General features: G+C 49.1%; 1 protein-coding gene across 1 annotated transcript in view; it reads right to left on the minus strand.

Moving 5' to 3' along the window:
* The window catches only part of SLC12A8 (solute carrier family 12 member 8), a 137380-nt gene that overhangs the window by 49134 nt on the left and 64512 nt on the right, over positions 1 to 23734 (minus strand). Inside the window, exon 6 of the mRNA XM_077767745.1 lies at positions 7037 to 7150. Coding sequence (XP_077623871.1) covers positions 7037 to 7150 — 114 coding nt within the window. The remainder of the gene's footprint in view (positions 1 to 7036; positions 7151 to 23734) is intronic.

The following is a 23734-nucleotide window of genomic DNA, read 5'->3' on the forward strand; positions in this document are numbered from 1 at the left end:
GATCCATGCACTCAAGTTCCCCACATCTTACCTGCTGCCTTTTGTGCTGAAGGAAGCAGTCTGTTACTGTTTGGAGGCAGTGTGGCTCTGAGCCTCAGTTTCCTCATCTACAAATGGGGATATGATTATTTATCTGACAGGACTGTTGTTAAAGTCAGAATGAACATTATAGGCACTGAGCACAGTGCCTGGCGCCTAGGGGGTGCTAAATAAATGTCCACTCGGGAAAGACAGGCTCTTTCCCTCACTCGGAGATCCCTTGGGTTCCTAAGGACCCTGGCTGTCTCTCCTTACCTTCCACCTGATTTCCAAACCCACTCCTTTCCCACGCCTATTGGTTGGTTTGCTCAGCTGTTCCTGCAGGAATCTTTCAGCCCCTCTTGGCTCTATTCTCTGAGGCAGAACCTGTGAGGTCCCACCCTCTCGATGCCTTAGAGCTTCTGCTGAGACAGTGTCAAATAACGGAATGTTTAAATGCCAGGATTCAATTCAATTAAATGCCAGATTTGTTGGCTTCTGGGTCGGGGGCAGCTCCAGACAAGCGTGCATTCCCTCTTCCAGCATCCTCTTCAAAGTAGGTGGGAAGCAACCGGGCTCAGCACTTACAGTCTGGGTGACCTTGGGAAATAACCTCTCTGTGTTGTTCCCTCATCTGTAAAGTGGAATAATAACAGAACCCACGGAGGGGTCCAGGTTCTAGGGGGTCTGACACTTTAAAAACAACACAGTCTAGGGGCGCCTGGGTGGCTTAGTCGGTTAAGCGTCCGACTTTCGCTTAGGTCATGATCTCGCGGTTCGTGGGTTCGGGCCCGCGTCGGGCTCTGTGCTGACTGCCAGCTCAGAGCCTGGAGCCTGTTTCAGTCTGTGACTCCCTCTCTCTCTGACCCTCCCCTGCTCACACTGTCTCTCTCTCTCTCTCCTAGAAATAAATAAAAAACATTAAAAAAAACAACAACACAGTCTTATGAATATGAAATTAAAACAGCGCTTTAGCAGGAGCTCAGGCAAGTGAGGGATCCTAAAGCCTAGGCTTCATTACCTTCACGGTAAGCCTGTGCTTAATGAAAGCCCTGGAGCTGTGGTGAGGTTTAAGTGAAGACTGTATGGAGAACGCTCAGCACAGCTCCACACATAGTAGGCTATTATAATGCTAATGATTATTATAGATAGTTATAATAATTTTGATAAAATTATACATTAATTCTATAAACAAAATTATAAAAATAAACATGTACGATAATTATAAAGCTTCCTTCTTTCCTCTTGTTCCTGCTCATCCAAAGGCAGTGGGGTGAGCCCCAACTCTGGCTTGTCCTTACTTGAGGCTTTCTCTTCCTTAAACCTGTGGACCCCATTCTCTGGGAGCTTCCCTTTCCTAGTTCCTCCATGTACTATGGTTCCTGATCCCTGGATGGCTGTGTGTATGTGTGTGTGTGTGTGTGTGTGTGTGTGTGTGTAAAAGAGAGAGAGAGGCAGAGAGAGAGAGAGAGAAAGCATTCTGTGGGGGTGGATATTTGTTTCTCAGGGCAAGTTTGGTGGTGCAGCTTGGAGAAGGAAAGTACTTTAGGAAACAAAGCAAATGCAGAATCTACTCCAAGGTCCCAGCCCCACCCTGCAGCCAGTACCACAGGGTGTGGTGGACTACGGGGAGAAGGACAGAAGGACAAAAGGACATGCTTCATAAATCCAGAGAAGCCACTGAAACCTAGTCTTCAGCTGCCCCTCACAGGAAGTGTCCTGCCCTTGAGATAAAATATCTGAAGTAATTTAAATAATATGTCTGACTGGATATGGGGACACAAGGCGGGGGGACTTCTGTTTGTTCTTCCAAACTCCTCTCCCCTCTCCACAGCCTGGAGGTTCTCTTGTTCCAGAAGAGGATGGCGTTGGAGGGAGCCCCAGCCATGACTCACTCAGAGCTAATCCTTGGCAAATCCGTCACCATGGAAACTGCCAATCATCCATGCTTTTCATAGCTTAACAGAACATCTGCCAGGGGAAAGCCAAGTGATACAAATTGTTCGTCCTGCCTACCGTGTTTACACTGGGGCCCCTGCAAAACAGAGAGAGAGCCAGAGAGGCAATGTTCCCTAGCAGGATGGTGGCCCAACTCCGGTCACTAATTAGCTGGGTGACCTTTAGCAATCCTTCATAAGCCTGTCTGTGCTCCTCCTTCCCCAGTTGGTCACGTAAAGGATCAGTGATTCTCAAACTGGTTAGACCAAGGGGTGGTGGGAGAGACAGGGGAGCACATCTCCAGAGAGGGGTGGGGTAAAACAAAAAGCCTGTGTAGATAGTTTCTTCAATGTTATAATTTTATATTTGGACTTTTACGAAATAATGTATTCATAATTTAAGCTGCAGAATATAAAGCCTGACAAATATTCTCGGTGGCAATCTTTCCAAAGGAAGGACAAATATACCCCTCTCTGGTCCAGGGAGGCATACTGGAATTTCTAGTGTAGGTGAGGGTTTTAGTATCATCATAAAAAATAAATATGGATTAAAAAGAAAAGATGAGGGGCAACTGAGTGGTTCAGTTGGTTAAGTGTCTGACTCTTGACTTTGGCTCAGGTCATGATCTCATGGTTTGTGAGACTGAGTCCTGTGGCTGACTGTCAATGCAGAGACTGCTTGGGATTCTCTCTCTCTTTCTCTCTCTGCCCCTTCCCCATTCACGCTTGCTCTCGCTCTCTCTCTCAAAAGGAACAAATAAACATTAAGGAAGGAAGGAAGGAAGGAAGGAAGGAAGGAAGGAAGGAAGGAAGGAAGGAAGGAAGAAAGAAAGTTAGTTGAGAGCAGCTGAACGAGTGGATCTCAAACGTTACTCCCGCTCAGACTCTGGACCACTGTGTGGCTCTTCAAACCTCAGGCTGCTGCCAATTCCTTGCTGGAGGGAGAAGTACTGAAGGGGGGGCACCCCTCCCTGCACCCCTGTCAGACCAGGCATCGCCTCTCTTTCTAAGACACAGGGCCTGGAGAGGCAAAGGAGGGGAAGCGTGGAGCAGTGTGGATGGGCCCAGCAGGGTCACACCACTGACACAAGCTCCTGGGGGTGCCTGAGGACGCCGCCTGCAGGGTGGCCAGCCGAGGAGGCCCACAGCGCTGCCTCAGGTGTAACTGCCGCCCTGACACCCGGGCCCAGGCCCAAGGAAACGCTCAGGTGGGAAGTCTCTTGAAGGTGTGCTCTGCCTGTGTGGGGGAGGGAGGGCAGGTCAACATGTTTCAAATGTTAACTTAAAAAAAAAATTCCCTCTGCTCATTTTCCCTCTTGCCTTTTCTGCCCATTCAAGAGGAAGTTGACCTATATTTTATTGCCTTGAGTGAGATACATAGCAGAAGGAAGCAGAATTTGCCTGCACCCTGTTTTGGGTTCTGTTTCTCAAAAGCCTGAACCCTTAGGAGATTTTAGAGAATCAAGCAGGTAGAAAAGAAACCGCAAAATGGGTGGGGAAAGCATGGGGGCAGGGGGGAGGGGGTGCTGGTGGACAAGAATAGACTTTGGTACATAGTTCGCTGGGTCCGGTGAAAATAAAAATGTGCGATCCCTCATTCAAAACATTATTAAGAATTTTAGCAAAAGTAAATCATTACTCCAAGCAGGGGACCCTTCTGAGCGTGGGATTCACCAATGTGAATGCATAGGTTCATGCCCATAAAGCTGGCCCTGGACAGGAGGGACTGCCATATTATTACAGAAGGTTGCCCCTGGAGCTCATGGCAAGGAGATAAAGGCTCATAAGATCTGAAGCAGTGTGAATGTGGGGCCCACTCTCTGTCAGCACAGTGGGGACCCCACAAGATCCCAGGAAGGAGGGCCTGGAAAGTGCATACACTCTAAAGCATAGGGCTCCCCAGTTCAAATTTCTGATCCCTAAAAGTGGCTCAGAAGCAGCAGAGAGCATGTACCTGGACAGATGTGCAGACAGGACACGAAGAGGGTCTGGCTGTGTGTACAAGGATGAAAAGCCAGACATGCCTTGGGACTTGCTGAGACCCTAAGACCCTGGAACAAGATGACAGGGCAAGGTAGAGGCATGATGAATGACTGACATCCGCTTTCAGTCATCCTGGCAGAATGAAGACAAGAGAATGACTCTTTTCGCTTCGTAAAAATGAAAAGGATGCACTACTTCTGGCACATCTGGATTTGCATACCAAGATTCTACCTGCCGCTCCTGAGGCCTAGCTCCGAGCTCACTTCTGTGGCCAGCCTGGGGGTGGGGGTCAAGGTGATGGGTCAGGTAGGACACTGCTGCAGTGATCTAGTGAGAGATGAGGCTTAGACCAGAGTGGTCGGAGAGGTGGAGAGAAGTAGGAAGTAAAGGAGAACCTCCTTTAGGAGGACTTGGAGGGTACTGGTGAGAAAGAGGACGCGATCATGAATAACTTCCCATTACTGGCATGAGCAATTGTTTGGATAGAGACGCCATTTCCTGAGATCAAGAGTAAAGGAGAAGAACCATTTGGGGGGTGGGTGGGATGGGCTTGGTTCTGAACATGTTGGGTCTGAGATACCCAATAGATGATGTCACGTAAGCAACTAAATATATGATGTGAAGCTTAGAGAAATCTGGGCTAGAGGCACAAGTCTGGGAGTCATCCATCTTGTGGGCGGTCATTGAACAGTAGGCATGGATGAGATTCTAAGGAAAACTGTAGAGAAAGAAGAGAAGAGGATGTAGGCACAGCCTGATAAACCCCAAAATTTAATGGGCAGGCAGAAGAGGATGTACCTATACAGGCAAGTGAGAAAGGCAGGGGCAGACAGGGAGGTGCTGCATCAGAGAAGGCAAGGGTAAAGGAGGAAGCGGAGGTGACCAGTTGAATACACTGAGAAATCAGAGATGATTGTTGAACTGAACAGCATAGCAGCCATGAAGACTCTGAAAAGAGCCATTTCAGGAGAGAACCAGGCTCAGGATTCCAAAAGAAGAGTGTGAACAAGTGCAACGGGAGGCAGGAGCACAAAGCTCTAGTGTTTGACTGTGAAGAGCAGAGAAAACAAGCATTGCTAGAGGCCAGAGTGAGATTCAGGAAAGTTGATTAAAGGTGATTAACATTGTTAATTTTTTTCATTGACACAGCTTTACTGAGGTGTAACTAGCATATGACAAGCTGCACATGTTTAAAGTGTCATAATCTGGAAAGTTGTGGCACAGGAATATACCTGTCAATCCCAATCCATCACCATAGACTAGAATAGCGTTTCATGCCCTGAAATTTCCTTGTCCCTCCCTCCTGCTCCCCACGCCCCTACTCCCCATCCCCTGGTCTGCCTTCTGTTACTATAGTCTGCATTTTCTAGAATTTCATATAAATGGAGTTTTGTATAATTTTATCTTTTAAAAAAGTTACTTGTTTTTTTTCTGACTTCCTTCTCACAGCACCATTATTTTTTTTAATGTTTATTTTTTAGAGAGAGAGAGACAGGCAGACAGACGGACAGACAGAGTGTGAACAGGGGAGGGGCAGAGAGAGAGGGAGACACAGAATTGCAAGCAGGCTCCAGGCTCTGAGCTGTCAACACAGAGTCCAACGCGGGGCTCGAACTCCAAACCGCGAGATCATGGCCTGAGCTGAAGTGGGACACGTAACTGACTGAGCCACCCAGGTGCCCCATGTATCACTGTTATTTTGAAATCCATCTGTATTGTTGCAGGTTTCAATAGCTCATTCCTTTCATCGTTGAGTAGTTTTACATGGATGGCTATACCATAATTTATCTATTTGTCTGTTGATGAATATTTGAATTATTTCCAGTTTGAGACTATTAAAAATTAAGCCGCTTTTAACAGTTAGGCACAAGTCTTTACATGTTTTTACTTCTCTGCAGTAGATAACCAGGAGGAAATGGCTGGGTATATATTTAAGTTTCTTTCTTTTAGGCCTGTAGTACCTGGTATTCCCGGGCAGTTTCTCATCCACATACTAACCAGGCACAGCCCTGCTTAGCTTCCAAGATCTGACACATTTAGGGCGCTATGGCTGTAGACTATTCGATTTTTCAGAAATCATCCTACTGTTTTCCCAAATGGTTGCACTATCTCACATTCCCATCAACAGTGTATGAGAGTTCCAGTTTTTTTCCACATGCTTGCCAGCATTTGTCACGGGCAGGCTTGTAAAGTTCCAACATGCTAGTAGCTCCTCCTCTTTTTCTATCCCTATCTTATTTGAGGAAAGGATCATGAGCAAGGAAAGAGCCACATGTAGGCAGGCAGAGAGAAGAGGGAGGACACAGAGACAGATCAGCCACACTCCAGGGCACTGACGTGGCCTGATCAAGAGTAAATTGCTTCTCTGAGTCTGTGTCCCGGGACAAGTCCAGTCTCTAGCAAATGGTTATTTCTTACAATCACTGGGTCCACATGTTTGCTTACTACCTTCCAGGCCAAGGCCTGGAGCCCAAGACAAGAGTTCTAGAGGGACCTCAGCTTTGGAAAGCTCCTCCCTGGCCACCGTAGAGCCAGAAAAATGGGAAACGTAGGGCAAGGAGATTCATTCATCGTCCATGGGATCCTGATCTCACCCACACCCAGGGCAGGGAGAAGACAATAGCATTTCTCTGCCCCCTGGGAGAAGACACACAGTTTGGGGTAGAGAGAAGGGGAGTTTCTAGACCAAGTGTGCACCCATTCTGTGGTGGAAGGGGACGCTTATCCTGCTTAGGAATCCATCCTGCTCAGCCATAGGAGAAATATGTCTCCTCTATTAACTGGGCCAAGAGGTTAGGCCATATAGGTATGGAGGGTAAGGAAGAATAAATAATGCTGGAGCCTTCAGGAATTATGAACAAGTATGGAAACCAAGGGAAACCAACTTGACAATGAACTATTTGTAAAAAAAAAAAAAAAAAAAAGGAATTATGAACAAGTAAACTCTCCATTAATAGCTTTTCAGTCAAAGCTAAAGCCATTTCTAAAGTCAGATAGACATCCTAGGAGCACATGCAGGCCACTTATGATTCTGAGTTTTAGAAACCAGGCATTTATACCCCTAATGTGGGAGTGAAAAAGAATCCAAATTACTATACCTGTAGCTGCTGGGAAGAACACCCCGAAGACAGTGAAAAAAGATTCTCCTGGGCTGTAATCGGGCAGAGTGTTGTTCTGTAGCAGTTCTGGTGAATACCCAACAAAACCGTGTTCTGAAATAACACAAAGGAGAGCAAAATAGACAAGTGATTAAGACACAGCACGCAGCCTTCCCTAGATTACAGTCTTGGCTTCTGTAAATTTAAATACTAAAAGGTAGGGGGCTGGGGTGCCTGGGTGGCTCAGTTGGTTGAGTGTCTGACTCTTGATTTTGCCCCAGGTCATGATCCCAGGGTCATGGGATGGAGCCCAGCATCGGGCTCTGTGCTGACAGCACAGGGCCTGCTTGGGATTCTCTCTCCCTCTCTCTCTACCCCTTCCCTGCTCTCTTTCTCTCTCTCTCTTTCTCTCAAAATACATAAATAAACTTAAAAAATATATATATGGGCCTGTGTGTGAGAGAGAGAAAAAGAAGAAGTCTGACAGAATCAGCCTTAACACTTCAGGGCTTGATTCTGTGTAATCTTTCTCTATGATACAGGTGGATAAAATGACTTGAAGGAGAACAGTAGTAACCTCTGGGAAGGGGAGCATTTTCTTTTTCTCTTTTCTTTTTTTTTTCTTTACAGATTTCAGTATAGCTGAAATCTTTCACTGAGCATATATTTATGTATTTTCTGTTAACTGAAAAAATTAACCTACTTTCCCTCTTCAAAAACTTTACCTATTAGCTGCAGAATATACACCAAACTTCTTAAGATGACTATCAAAGCCCTCTACAAGCAGGTGACATGTCACCATTTCCTGCCTTTCCTCTGCCCAGAAGTCACAAAAATGACTCTCCCCAGGAGCACCAGTAGTGTCCATTCCTGTGTCCCTTGCCTTCCAGAACCTTTTCCCACATCTCTAAGCATCAATGCCATGCTTGCTTTTTTAAAAATGTTTATTGATTTTCGAGAGGGGGGGAGGGGCAAAGGGCTAGGAGGACTGAGGATGTGAAGTGGGTTCTGCACTGACAGCAGAGACCCTGATGAGGGGCTCAAATGCATGAACTATGAGATCGTGACCTGAGCCATAGTTTGACACTTAACTGACTAAGCCACTCAGATGCTCCATTGTCATGCTCACTTTCAAAGCCCATCTCAAATGCTTCTTCCTTTGGCTTTTACATCAACTCCTGATCAGAATCAATTCCTCCTAGGCGCCCTCATACTATGACTGGCCATATTAGACCTTTCCCCAACTAGACACCTTGGGGCAAGAAATCCAGTCTCACAAATGTCTGCCCCCAGAGTCATGCACTGTGCCTGGCACACAAGAGGCAGGTTGCAAATATGGGTCAAATTAAGAAGACTCTTTGTCTTGTTTCTTGGCTGTGGGCACATCTCGAATCCATGCTTTCAGCTTGACTTGTTCATAGGCTGCTTTGTAGCAAGAACATCTCAGATCCAATTTCTTCAAAGCATTTTAAACATTTGTACACTGACTTCAATAGAATTTTTCAGGTGGTTTTAAGCCTATTTTGCTTCTTTGTCAAAGGAGGTCACTTTGAAGAGCATCTGTGACATGTTAGTGGGTTGTGGAAGTTTAAGATCCAGATCAAGTATTCTTAGGCTCAGGAACATCCGGGATTTCCAGACTCTACTTTTGAATCTCGTCTCTGAGAATGAGTTGGTTTGTGTCTGTTAACTACAGTCTAAGAGAACCCAGTCCCAATCCCTTGCCCTCAGCCCCCACACCACATAGGGTGGGCGTCTGGCCACCACTCCAGCCGACCCCTGGAGCCGTGGTGACAGAATTTCCTGCCTGATCATCCTCCACCTACCTCAGGGCTTGGCTTCCCCCTGGGCCTCAATCCACAAAAGAGCTCCTGCTCTTTCATGAGCCCAGTGAGATCACCAGCACTTTTCATGGCTTCCAAGATCCATAACTTAATAGGAAAAATATTTTTTAAAAAAATAACAAAATGAAAGCTCAGTGAAGCACAAGAGACCCTTGGGAGTCCGGTCAGGACTTAAAATCACTGTCGATTGCTTTCTTCTGCCTGAATGCGGAATTTGTCCTGAGACATTAAATCCCAAGGACTCTGCAACAGTTCTGAATGGTTTGGCATCTTCACAGCTGGTCTTCCCCTCATTAACAAAAAAGCAATAATGGCTGAGTTAACTTTAGTTTATCCGCTGGCTGACCCCACTGACTAGCCTTTCTGAGGTGAACACCAAGCCCAGCCTGCCCTGGAGCACAGCTCAGCCACGCTGGAATGCTGCACAGGTCTGCAAGCCCATCCGAACGCAGGGCTGTGGGCCTGCTGGGCAAGCCAGCCGTGCGGGACAGAAACACCTCATTGGGCTCCACTGATCTCTGACAGAGGAGGCCCATGGCAGCTCTGACAGAGGGGGTATATGAAGGCTTTGCCCAAGCCCCATGGATGAGTCACTGGGAAGACTCTTCTTTCTTTCCACCCCACCAAGAACCACAGATTGAGTGCCTAAGTCACTTGGCTCGCACAGGGGTCTGTGAGGAGGTCTGCCTCATCCCTTGTCTCTGCAGGGCCTATGACAATGGCAGCCCCACGCAGTCCCCAGCACACTCTCACCGACACGCTGCAGAGATAGCCCCCTCTCCCTTCAGGTGGGCTTCTGAATCTTTCTCAAGGAAATCATCTTAACTTTGAAAAGAACTTTATGGGCAAAAACATTGTCAATGCTTTACTTATAACGATGTAAAATGGGGAGTCTAAATGTCTAACTATGGGGAACTGAAGTGTTTTAAATGTTTATAAAGGGCTTTTAGCGCCACAGAAAATTGTCCATGTTATATATGCTACATGGTGAAGCAAGAAACCTGGTTACCATTTATAGTACAAATACCAAAAGAGTTTTAATGTATACATGTAAGAAAAGACTAGAAGGAAACATACAACCTACTACCTACGGATGTCTATATAATGCAATTATGAGCAATTTCTCTTTTCTTTTTTTCTTTTTACAAATGTTCCACATTGTCTTTCACAAGCAAAATCAATTTACCAAAAGAAATTATATCTTTCAGAAAAACAAACAAAACATCCCAGGACTGAAAGCCTACCTTCTCTAGACCGGTATCTTCCCTGCAAACAAGTATCCTTCCTTCCTTCCTTCCTTCCTTCCTTCCTTCCTTCCTTCCTTCCTTCCTTCCTTCCTTTTTTTTCTATTTATACTCTATCTGCTTCTAGAAATGATTTAAGTGATTTATGAGAAAAACAAAAGATGGGACAGATAATAAAAGGAGAAAGAAAGAAAAGAAAGGAAGGAAGGAGGGAGGGAAGTGGAGAGGAGGAGAGGGAAGGGGAGGGGAGAGAGGAAGGNATTTATGAGAAAAACAAAAGATGACAGATAATAAAAGGAGAAAGAAAGAAAAGAAAGGAAGGAAGGAAGGAGGGAGGGAAGTGGAGAGGAGGAGAGGGAAGGGGAGGGGAGAGAGGAAGGAGAGAGAGAGAGAGAAAGGAAGAGAGAGAACACCCACAGCCACACCTCTGTGAGACACAGCCTGAGGTCTCTGCATTAGGCTCTGAGGTAAGAGCCTGCAGTGATCACCCTCAGGCTAGAACCCAAGGCCCAGAGAGATCATTCGATGACTATTTGGTCAAGCCCACTCAGGCAGGGGCAGGCCTCAGGCACATGCGCCACTTTCCAGTGGATGAGAAGGAGCTCCAGAGGCTTGTACAGTAGACCTGCTTCACTTCCTTTGCCTTTACCTTCCCAGGTCCTTATGATTCCCACCCCCTAACACCCTCAGCACCTCAGGTCCCCAGGCCTGAGCCAGCCGCCAATGAGGTTTGGCCCTACCGTTCCTCACCCCAACTTCCACGGCCCTGGTCTCTCTCCCACACCCCAAACCAAGTGAAGCTGAACCTCAAGCTCATGGCAGGGTGGATGCCCAGGTAAGGCACTGAAGTCCCAGCCTGGCTTGCACTTGCCGGCTGAGGCATGGGGGGAAGATCAGCTGGTCACATCCAGGGCACAGGGCTGAGCCGACCCCACCCGCCGTGTCCTCTTCCAGTGCGTCTTCATGCCTGATGTCCTGACATCCAGAACAAGGGTTCTTAATTTAGTTACGGTCCCATTTGAGAATCTGTTGAAAGCTGTCCCCACAGACACCACATTTTGCACATCATTTGGGGGTTTCCAGGCCTCTGAAGCCTCTTGAGGAACATGGACCCCGAAGTTCAGGACTTTCACACTAGGGCTGCCTCTGCACCTGAGACTTCTGCCAGGCCCTGCCCCCCTACAGCATCCCATGCCCTGACCGCTACCATGCCTGCCTCGCAGGGCAGCAGCCACAGGTGACACAGTCCTTCATACTTCAGTCCTTGCCAGGCAGCAAGGAGTATCTGTGCACAGGATTGTGCAGGTTCCATCTTCAAGGACATCGCGGGGCAAGCTCTCTTCTGAACGTACTAATGAGCAGCCCTTTATTGAGCACCTCCCATGCACCAGTTACTGGGAACTAAGTCCTTCACAATGTCATCCGTCATTCCCATAACTACCCTGCAAGATCAGATATAAGGACACCTGGCTCAGGAAGGCACAGAATCTTGTCCAAAGTCACACAGCCAGACCTGCCTGTATTACAGCCATTGCCTCTCCTGTAGGAGGCCAGTCCCCAGGTCCCCAGCACTGCCCTCCCCCCCAAGAGGGGGCCAGCTTTGGCCCTGGCAGGCCTATGGCCTTTTCCCCAGGGTGGGGGACGGGGGAGTGCCAAGGCATACAGCATAGATTCTCATTAACCCCTGAAACCCACCCCCCCAAAGATCACAGCATCTCCCTCTCTCCATCTGCACGGGGCTGACAGAGGGTCTCCCCTGTGGAATGCCACATATACCAAGCGGTGTGCGACCGGCTGAGGCTTACATAGCTAGGAGCAGGCAGAGCCTAGCTTAGACCCAGTTCTGTCTGAATTCAAAGTTTTCCGTCTATCATACTGTCTCTCTGTAATTCATCCCGAGCCGGTTCCCCAGAGGTCTCTAAAGCTTGTGTCTTTGTCACTGGGAACCTCTCAGCTCCTCTGCTGGTAAAACAGGGAGCCAGTCTGAGGCCTTCTCAGCTGACATCTTCCAACTCTGAAAGGCCTGGGATGCTCAGTGCCTGCACCTGCCACGTGTAAATTTATCTAGGTTTGACCTGAACATCTGTTTGTGTATATACCAAAACTACCTTGGCCCCATTTGAGCTATGTGCTTTTAGGAACAACAAAAACAGAATGGGGGTGGAGTGGGAGACATAAGGGGGAGAAAATAAATCGAGACAAAGCCCAGGCAAGAACAGGCAGAGGGGAGATGCTTGAAGGTCGTCTACAGAGAGCCTTGGCTTTTCTTCCCAGGGATCTGGTAACATGGCTCCTCTAGTTGCCAATAGTGGGCCATGATTCCGCAGCGTCCGCTGTCTGCTCCCAAGAAGTACTCCTGGGAACCTGGCCACCTTGCTCCGGCCAAAGGCAGTCAGCCTTGGTCACAAGTTGTGACAAACCACAGCTCCCAGGCCCTCAGGTCAGGCCGTTCCTGGGAAGCTTTCCGTGGTCCCTGTGGCTCCCCCACTCCTGCGGGCCCCACCTCTGGGGTCTGCTGAAATTAGAAGAGGCAGTCGGGAAGTCATCAGCCCCCACATGTGGGTGTCAGATTGCTGCTGCTGACTAACTTAGAAAGTGAGATTTCTAAAAATGACACTGGCAATGGGGTGGGGGTGGGGGCACCTTGCTGTGAGTAGAGCTGGGGGTGTGTGGGGGCAGGCAGGGGCTTCCGGCACCAGCTTTCTTCTTGGCTCAGGTCCCTCACTCCGCCCTCAACTCCGACCAGCAAGACAGCCCTTTCCTGGGAATGGACAATGGGAGAGGCTGGTCCAACCAGGAATAGAAAGAGCGGAGGAAGGGCCTGGGAGAGAGGAAGGCCGGGAGGGCCCCAGAAGGGCGGGCTGGGCCTGAGGGATCACAGGAAGAGCAACTCTGCAAGGAAAAGGAAAGGAGAGGCTGAGGTTCTGGGAAGGGACACACACCAAAACAACGTGGTGGGGTGTGGGGGAGGGGTGGGGACAAGGCCACGAGGAGAGGAGCCAGCGGAGGCGCCCCAGCCGAGGCGGAGGTACAGTAGGCGGGCAGCAGCGGAAACATGAACTGGGTGCTTCTCCCTGGAGCCCAGCAGCGTGCTGCACACACCCCCTCTCCTCAGGCCCTCCCGGATCGTGGCGCTGGAATGGTGGCCTGAGGGTCTGCCCAGTCTCGTAGGGGTTGTTGTGACCACTCTGGGTTGTCTCCATATGGGGACAGAGATCTGCAGCCTGGGGGAGGGAATGGGTCTGAAATAGCCTCACAAAGAGAGGTCAGTGAAAAGGGCAAGAAAGAGAGTGTCCAGAGCCCCATGCTGCCACTAAGTCCCCCACAGAGTTCCTGCCCAAGCAACCCCCCCAATTCATTCAGACACTACCCGGCCCCAGACAGTCCAAGGTGGATGAAGACGCGCAGTTCACCCTGCATGCCTCTGCCTGCTTGCGCTGGCCAGTGGAGTTTTTCCTCCTCTGGGCTGGTGTTGGCTCCCGGGAGCTGCAAAGAGGTGGGGCAGTCAACCTGGGCCCAGAGAGCATGGATTTGGGAGATGAGAACCAAGAGTCTAGACAGGGGACTATGAGTGAGTCCCTGTTCCCTTTGAAATGCAAATTCTGACTGTCTCTCTGAGATGAGCCCAAGGTTGAACACCCCTACTGAGTGCCTAAGTGATCCAGACCACACTCCCAGGTGTGTGTGCAGGGCCTACCAGGTAATGGTTTTAGATCCCTTCTATTCTGAAAGTGGCCCAGGCAGAAGCTCACTCNGCCCACCCCCCCCAGAAGCCAATTCTTAACACTCAGTACCCAGAGTCCAGTTACACCACTAATTTCCAGCAAAAGACATAAAATCCCAAACTAGCTTCCAGAACATCTCAGCACCACCCCCTGCCTCCCTGATGCCCCCTGCCTTCCCTGTGGTGGTGATAGGACAGTGCTACAGGACTGTGACATGAGCTTGCCACCACATTCCTGAATATGTCAATGAAACAAAGCAATTATGGATTACCATTGCTGCTACTAGGTCTCCTGTTGATTATTACAGTATCTTGTGAGCCCTTCATTAGTGCAGATAACTAACCTTCAAGGTCTAATCTATGGACCCATTTTGACAACTGAGCTTAGAGATGCAAGCCAGCTACACAAAGTATGAATGCTCAAAGTGGAACTGTAGCCCTAGCTCAGAGTCCAGCCCGGAGCCCACGTAGTACCAAGCCCCAGTCTATAGGGCGACCCCATTAAACTAGGTCATAACAATCTCAGTCCAGAACAGGTACTCCACAGAAGTGCTCTCAACCTGAACTGGGTCAGGCTATATTGGTTTGGAGTGTGTTGACCATGGACTTGGAGAGAGAAGGGGAATGATGATAGGTCTGGAAGAGGCTCTCAAGACGCCCATCCACAGCACGCTTTCCTTCCCCAGGGGAGTTCTGGGCGGCAAGGGGCTAGCCTTCCCCACACCGCAATCTCCTCTCTGGCTTCGGCCTCTTTGGAGTTTGGTCCTCCAAAGAGAGGGTGGGGAGAGAGGATGTGAGCTCCCAGGTCCCCACCCAGAGAGAAAATACACAGAGGGAGGGCTGGGCATTCCAGCAGTAGCCAGAAGGGAAGTCTGAAGTGGGGCTGTGCCTGCCCAGAGGGCACAGGGAGGAGCAGTCTGGAGCCTCCAGGCCCCAGGGGATGGCCTCCACCCTTCAGGACAACTGGCTGGTGGGATCACGGCCGGAAAGCCCCCAAGGCTGGGCAGCCCAGGAGATGAAGGGCCTGTTGGGGGGAAGGAAGGGTAGCTCCCTTGGAAGGGGGTGGCTGAAAGTTTCCCATAACAAGAGAGGCGCCTGCGAACGCCAACAACCCCTACAATCTGGGATGGACAGTTCAGAGGCTCTTTCTAAGTAGAGGATTCCTCACTTGTGAAAGGGAGGATGGACCTCTTCTTGACAAAGGATGATTTCTAACACCCGAGAAATTGTTCAATCTGCCTATGCGGACGGACTCTATTTTAATGCTGAATGAACTTTTTCTTGCTTTGGGGCCAGCCAGTTGAGATAAGAAATTTTTGCCTGGAGATGCCTCCAGAGAAAAGAATTAATTGTCAAAGGCCCCAGAACATGAAGGGCCCTGACTTTGGTGGGCACTTTGGCGGGAACTCGGGCTCACCTGGGCCCAGTTCAAAGAGAATCCAGAAACAAAGAGGTATCTTGGGATAAGACCAACAACTGCCACACACCTGAGTAAGGCTTTGTCCCAGTCACTGTTCCAAGCCCTTTAGGTATATTACCTCAGAACAGTCCTACAGGATAGGTGCATTTTTCAGGTAAAGAAATCAAAGCACAGGGGCGCCTGGGTGGCTTAGTCGGTTAAGCGTCCGACTTTCGCTTAGGTCATGATCTCGCAGTTCGTGGGTTTGAGCCCTGTGTCGGGCTCTGTGCTGGCTGCCAGCTCAGAGCCTGGAGCCTATTTCGGAGTCTGTATCTCCCTCTCTCTCCTAGAAATAAATAAAAATATTAAAAAAAAAAAAAGAAATCAAAGCACAGAGGAGACTAGATTCAACTGTTGGCCACCTCTGCTGGGGTCAGTGCTCGCTCAAGGATGCGGGGAGCCTGGGAGGGGAGCCAGGAGCATGAGCTGCTCAGTCTGGGGCCTGACGGAGGGGGCTACAGAGTCTCCAGTGGCAGCTCATGGCTCAAAGGAACCCAGAGAGGAAAATCAGGCCGTCTTATCTCCTAGGGTAAAGGAATGCACTCTCCCGCCAGGATAAGTGGCTGTTTTGACAGGAAATCTCCACCCAGGCTGTGGGTTCCACCCAGCTACCACTGACTCCTTCTGGCTGTCCTGGCCTCTGACATCCCAGTTCCCATCCTGCTTAAACTCCAGGCCCACAGACCCCCAAATAATGCTAACCCAACGGGCAAGTGGGCAGTTCCTACACAACTCTAGCCCCTTTGGCCACCAAGAGTCTTGACCTTCCCTAGTTTTGCCTGGACACCCTCTCTAGGCAGGCAACTGAGAAGGGGGGGTGGGGGTAGGCAGCTGGGGGGGTTAGGAGATTAAGTGGCCTCCTGTAGGGGGCAGTCAGCAAGTCAATCACAGTTATGTAAGCAAGGCCACCTTCTGCCAGGCACTCGGCTGGAAATACTCAAATTCCCAGACACCCCTTCCTCTCCTCACTTCTACAGCCATGGGCACCTCTTCTCTACCACAAGCCCTACCCAAAAAGGCAAGGCAGTAGATGTTTTCTTAGAATTCCATAGCAGAAGATTTCACATCATGGGACCATAAAATGTTAGTGCCACAGAGGTCTTTAGCCACAAATCCATTTTACAGATGGGAAGGCTGAGGTCTGAAAAAGAACCCCACACAGTTAGCAGCTGCTCAGGCAAGACCAGAACCCAGTGTGGCCAAAGCCCCATCCGGTGTGTTTTGTAGGTCCTCACAGGTCCCGTGATGACACCCATCTCTCTGTTGTCCCTGCCTGGCTACCTGCCAGGTGGGGGCAAGAACCATGCTATCTTATTTCCTGGTGTGTCTCCAGAGTCTAGGAAACACACAGAAACTATGAAATATTAATAATTAACAATGGAAACAATGCAAATGCCCACCAACAGATGAATGGATAAACAAAATGTGGTATGTCCATACAACAAAATATTATTCAACCATACAAAGGAATGAAATACTGACACATGCTACAGCATGGGTGAACCTTGAAAACATGTTAAGTGAAAAAAATATACAAAGGGACAAGTATGGTATGATTCATTCCACTTACATGAAATATCTAGAATAGGCAAATTCTAAAGACAAAATAGAATAGAGGTTACCAGGGACTGGGGGGGGGGGTAGTTATTGCTTAATAGACACAGTTTCTTAGAAGCAGGGAGTCGTCGTGGTTGCAACAACGTGAGGAATGTAATAAATGCCACTGGATTGTACATTTAAGAAATGGATGAAATGGCAAATTTTATGTCATATATGTTTAACCTCAATAGAACATAAACAAGTCACTTGTTTCCACAGTGCCCCCTGCAGGGACTGTCACTGCATCCTTGTTTCTGGCCTGGGCTCCTCTCTGCTTTGCAGATGCAGAAATAGAGAATAAAGGGAGCTTCCTGGCTGCAGCTTATCAGAAAGTGAGGGGCAAAGCCCCAGGTGTGAACTATTCCTGGTGGTGGACTTCTGGTGGAAGTATGGGAGCTCCACTCTCGCCCAGTTGGGCCCACCAGTGAGCCACCTGATTGCCATTCCTATGGGCAGATTTTAGCAGAAAGCACCGTGTTCTCGAGAGCTTAGGCAGAAATTGGGGCTCCCTTTCCTGACATCTAGAACCTATAGAGCTTTATTCAGGGGTAGGGAGTGGGATGGGGGGCTGGGGGTGGGGATTTGAGGCAAAGCTGTCAAGAGGCACAGAATGCAGTTTCTCAGTATCAACCATATCCAGCTCCCACTCAAAACTTCAGCAAAGTCAAGGGCACTGTCCCAGCCTTGCTTTTAGCACATGATCCCACTTTCAAGAATGTCATGGTCACTAGGGTCCCAGGCCTGGGAGCAGTTAACATAGGTCCCACTTAATGAGAGCTGGCCTTAAATGGATATGCCTTTACCCTGGGCTGCCCTGGGCTGGTGCCCATGCTGTGCACATGCCTCCCTCCAGGGTGGCTGCCAAGGATGTTCTCCTCTCAGCCCCTCAGCCTTCTGGCTCTGAAAAGGGCAAGCAGGGCAGGGCGCCTTACCGCCTTGTTTCTTTGCAAGCCTTTGCACACCTTTCTGCAGGGTGCTTGTGGACAGCAAGGGGTGTGTGTACAGTCCCCCCAACAGATTAGGAGTCCCTCAAAGTCAGGGACAAATTCCCTCCTCTCTCAGGATCCTCTCTTCATCCCCAGATGGATGCAATAACTGGGGGTGCTCCATGGTAAGGGGCAACCATATATCCTGCCCGGGGCCGGTCCCAGCTCACACCTGTTGCCTGAGAGTTTTTTCAGTAGAGCCCAGGAAGTGTTCTGATGACCGGCTGACCTGCAGGGCAGAGGAGGCACCAGAAGGCAGAGAGCAAAGACAAAGGAGGAGAGAGGACACTCCTCTAGGCAGGACTCAGTTGGTGCCGGCAGCACCATTTGGGAGCCGTTTACAAACGCAGAATCTCAGCTCTCTCCTCTCCCCTCCTCACTCCCACACTTGCAGAAGCAGAATCTTCATTTTGACAAGATCCCCGGATCTTGAAGTTGGAGGAGCTTGAAGTCTTGGAATATGAGCCAGGGACCCCCAGGGACCTATGCTTCCAGGAGAAACAGTGATATTGATAATCTATCGAGCACCCCCTTGGTGCCAGCTACCACACCACGCCTCTTACCACTTTGTGCCAGCGACGACACGTGTCGTTATCGTATTTTATGCTTTGACAATCCAGCAAGGTAGGCATTATGACCTGCTCTTCAGAAATGAGGCACACAGTCAGAAAGTCCATGCCACAAGTTACAGGCTAGCTGGACTCTGAACACTGGGTCTGATTTGAAACCACAGCTCTGACTACTGTTTTAAGTATGATGCGGTGTTTCAAACTGGGCCAGCAGTTACAGCCACTTGTCCACCCTCTGCAGGGCCTAGAAATTCACTGGCAGGTGCAACCCCTCAGGAGGAATGCCAGGGTCTGCTGCATTGCCCGGTGCTGGCCCGAGCACCTGTGTGCTGGGGTTGGGCCAACGCTGTGGCAGAGGGCTCACTATTTCTTCAGAAACAGTCTCTAAAGATGAACACGCATGGCCCAGCCCCCAGTGAGCATTAAGGTCTGTGACTGGAGTGACAAATAAGTTAGATGTAAGCAGTCCTGGGGCCACTTCTGCCACAAGTTTGGCAACTTCTAGCACTGGCCTCACCGGGGCCGGAGTGAGGGTAGAAGGGAGGCTCGCACAGGGTCCCATATGTCACCTTCAGATGTCTGATTGAGGGCTTCATCTACTGCCAGCCCCCAGCAGGCAGCGCCTTCCTGCCAGCTGCTCCCGGGGCAAACCCCACACTCCCCTCCAGCCAACATCCAGAGGCTCCCCAGGCCCAGGCCACAGAGCCCGGCTCTCAGCTGGTCCTCGCCACACCACCTCCCCTCGGCCTGGGACCGTCTGCCTGGCTCTGCGTTTGTATAGGTGGTCGCCTCATTCCCCACCCGAGTGTGAGTGATGTGAGGACATGTCTCCCTGACTTTATGTCTCTCACAGACCCACCGCAATCCAGTGGGTGCCCCCAAAATGCCTGAGCCAGGAAGTGCCATTATTAGCCCTTCTACAGAACCGAGGAGGGTATTCTGCCCACCCCCACAGCCAGAGGACACCTTCCGTGCGCAAGGAGAGGAGCTGGGGGCACAGCCAGGACAGCCCATCCCTCAGGGTGTCACCCTCCACTTCTTTGGAACTGCCAGCTGTTCAGGGCAGAGGCAGGCAGGCCCGGCAGTGTGAAAGGGCCCTCCCAAGCCAGTGGTTTCATGTTGAATGCTGGCCAGGGAGCCCAGCAGGCCAAACCCCCTCCTGCTCACAGAGCCGGAGCAGACACAGGGGTAGAGCTGGACTCTGTTAGCTCTCACTTCCTTCTGCAGCCTTGACTGTGTCCCTGTGGCCTCCTCAGGCTAATGGTTGCTTCTCTGCCTTCCACAGTCAAAGCCAGCAAATGAAAACAATCCAAGCTAGCAGGAGCCGGGCAGGGGTGCAGGGGATTCTGGTCAGTCACTTTTCAGCTCAGAACAAGAGGAAGGCCTGGGGCATGCCTGCTTCTGCTGTCCTCCAGCCAAGGATGAGTGAGTACCTCCGCCCACAGAAAACCTTCACTATACCAAAGGTCGAATCTAAAAAGCCAGGAATTCGGGTACCTAACGTATAACTTTCTCCCTCTCCCAGAGAAATCTTAAATGACCAATTCATCTAATTTTAAAAACAAGAACCGCCAACATGAAATGTTATTCTATAGGTAGAACAAATAAAAGAGCATGGTCTCTTCCTAATCAGGGCAGCAAGGGAGAGAAGGAAAGAAGGAATGGATGGGAGGAGGGATGGCACAAAATCCAGACAGGGCAGAGAGTACAAGAGAGAAGAAAGAACACTGGGGAAGAAAACCAGAGGGGTACACGCCTAAAGGAAGGAATGAGGCAGGAAGGAAAGAGAAGAGAAACCAGGTAAGTTGTGAGAAATGCTGGAGGTCACAGTTTGTTGTTGGCTGGGAGTGTTCAAGTTCAGAAATCCTTACCAGGAGAAGAACCTTTGTTTACAATTCTCCAAAAGTTCTAATCTTTAAAAATTCCTCTGTTTGAATCCTTAATCTTTCCCCTTTCTGCTAAACATGGCTTTAAGAATCTGGCAATAGTTCTGGATCCTCTCCTAGAAAAATACACTTTTTTTACATAAGATTTTGCATGCAATTTCAGTGGCTTGTGGACCCTAAGTTATAACTGCTTCTATAAGTTCCACGTTGATTAGGAGACCCATAACGGCAAGAGAGGAAATATCCCAACTGCCAGATTAAACTCAAACAAGGGCAGGATGTGTTGAATCTTATGAGAATTCAAGCCATCATATCAAGCTTTTAAGAATACCATTGGCTTCTTGGACCTTAACATCCTTCCCTGGTTACCACCTCCAATAATGGTACTAGAAGCAAGGCTGGTCACATGAAGGGGCTAGCTGTGTGTCTGGATGGCTAAAAGGTCCGCCTTTGATGGAGGTAACAATCTCTTTATTTACCTGGAAATTAACCCTTTAGAGATCAATGGGATTATTAAGTTACCCACGGGCAGTAGGTGCCAAATCTGAATGTGCATTCAAAATAACCCTTGTGCTGATTTAAAATGCAGATTATTAGTTCAAAATTTGAGAGTCGGATTTAGACTGTTTTTCTAATGAGCTCCCAGGCAATTCTTTTTTTTTTTTTAATGTCTTTGTTATTTCTAGGAGAGAGAGAGAGACAGCGTGAGCAGGGGAGGGTCAGAGAGAGAGGGAGTCACAGACTCTGAAACAGGCTCCAGGCTCTGAGCTGGCAGTCAGCACAGAGCCCGACGCGGGGCCTGAACCCACGAACCGCAAGATCATGACCTAAGCGAATCTTAGACGCTTAACCGACTAAGCCACCCAGGCGCCCCTCCCAGGCAATTCTGATGCAAGCAGTCCCCAAACCAAACTGACAAACTGTTCTTGTAAAAAACTGCAAGCCCGGGAGGATGGGGCAGCAGATAAGCAGAGTCCCTGCTCATTGTAGTGTCCCCATATGCCAGGGCAGGACTAAGCACACATGCAAGGGAACTTACACTGTGACTAGGTCTGGACCACTGCATCAGACAGGCTACCTTTGCAGGGTAGGAAGGGATATGAACAAGGCAGGACATAAAAAGTGTAGTGCCAGGGGAAACTCTCCAAGCGCCTTAGGGCAGTGGCTCCTAGATCTGCTGGCACAGAATCATCTGGAGTACACTTCTTACAAGTCAGATTTCCAGGCCTCAGGCTACCAGGAAATATACATTTATTAAAAATTATTTTTTTACCGTTTATTTATTTTTGAGAGGCAGAGAGAGACAGAGCACAAGCGGGAGAGGGGCAGAGAGAGAGGGAGACACAGAATCGGAAGCAGGCTCTAGGCTCCGAGCTGTCAGCGCAGAGCCCAGCGTACGGCTTGAACACACAGACTGCGAGATCATGACCTGAGCTGAAGTTGGATGCTCAACTGACTGAGCCACTCAGGCGCCCTAGGAAATATACGGTTCTACCAGTAACAAGATTCCCTAGTTGTTCTGACACACATACGGGTATGGACACTTGTTTGTTTATGATATCCATAGGCCCAAGGGTATGTTGATCAAGATACCAGATCATACACAAGACGATTATTGTAAAAATGCTTTGAAAAACTAAAATGCCCTCAAAATTCTCCAGCAAAAAAACAGTGAACATTACCAGGGTTTCCTTCTTGCCTCTTTTTCATTTCCTCCTCCCCTTCCACCTTCTTTTTCGTGGTGGAAGACAACTAGAGGAGGTGGGCCACGTTGAATGCCCAGAATGGGTTCCAGATGGTGAAGCTTTTGGCCTCTTGGCCTGACTTTCCCTCCCTTACTCCGGAGTACTATACAAATGTTATCATTTTCTGGCTGTGCAGTGGCATGAAAATGGCTGGCAGGCACTAGGTCAGTGTCCAAGAAACTCATACAGGGAGAGAATATCCTCTTCGGTGCAGAAGAGAATGCCGAAGTAGTCTCTGATCTTTACTAGGTGGAACTTCCGCACAGGAAGGAAACCATCATGTGCCCGAGCTGACCCACACCGGGCTTGGCATCTGATTGGGGGTTGCGGGGAGGCATCAAGAGAAATGCTGAAAAGGCAACCCCATTTCAGACTGCTGGACGGGGCGGCAGGGACAGGGAGGTCCCTGCACAACTCGGTGCATCTCCTCCACCCTCGGAGAGGACATGAGGACATTTGTGACACTGAGACAGCCTTGAGCTTGCCTAGAATCCCCCTTAATGGCCAGGCACTCCTTCCTTCTGCATTTCCTCAATTTGACTCTGATTCTTTTTTGCCATTTTGATTTCCTGAAACTTGGATGTCTTACAATCAACATGGAGACTGAAGGTGATGGTGTTTTCCACCTGAAACTTTAGCGTGTCTTAAAACTGATGGTGTTTTAAAATTGAGAAAATAAGATCTATCGCCTCATTCAACCCTAAAGCAATCTGTGAGGTGGGAATCATTATTCTCTTTTTTCCAGATGAGGAGACAGGTGACTTGCCCAAGTTCACAGAGCGAGGGCGTGACGAGGCCAGCACTGGAACCGGCGCTTGCAGTGCCCCCTTCCCAACACTCTGTGAGCACATTTAAAGGTCTGAAAAATGGCTTCCACCTGAGTCACCGCGGTGCAAGAAAGCAAAAAGTCATTTCCCTCTGACTTCAAATAGAACTTTGAGAAAAACAGAAAAATTGATAGGGTTTGTTTGGTTGCTATTTTTTATTTTAGGCCATAACTGAAGTTCCTTTATGACGTTAGGAACTTAAGACTGCACCATACAGAGAGCTATTCTTTTCTTTTCTTTTTTTTTTTAATGTTTATTTTTTTAAGAGAGAGAGAGACAGAGCCCAAGCAGGAGAGGAGCAGAGAGAGAGAGGGAGACACAGAATCTGAAGCAGGCTCCAGACTCTGAGCTGTCAGCACAGAGTCCAACACAGCAAACGAACCCATGAACCGCGAGATCATGACCTGAGCCAAAGTCGGACGCTTAACCGACTGAGCCACCCAGGCACTCCTCAGAGAACTATTCTTATAATGATCACATCTGGCATGTTTAATTTAAAAAGTTCTTGGGGCGTCTGGGTGGGTCAGTCAGTTGAGGGTCAGACTTCGGCTCAGGTCATGAGCTCATGGTTCGTGGGTTCGAGCCATGTGTCAGGCTCTGTGCTAACAGCTAGCTCAGAGCCTGGGGCCTGTTTCAGATTCTGTGTCTCCCTCTCTCTCTGACCCTCCCCTGCTCATGCCGTCTCTCTTTCACAGAAATAAAATAAAAATATTAAAAAAAAATTTTTTTTAATAAGTAAATAAAATGGTCTTTAATAGAACAGCAATTATCGATTTTCTGCTTGGATTTACTATTTTATTTACTTTTGAATGTTT

Source organism: Crocuta crocuta, unplaced genomic scaffold (genome assembly GCF_008692635.1).
Source record: "Crocuta crocuta isolate KB4526 unplaced genomic scaffold, BGI_CrCroc_1.0 scaffold45, whole genome shotgun sequence".
Taxonomy (NCBI): domain Eukaryota; kingdom Metazoa; phylum Chordata; class Mammalia; order Carnivora; family Hyaenidae; genus Crocuta; species Crocuta crocuta.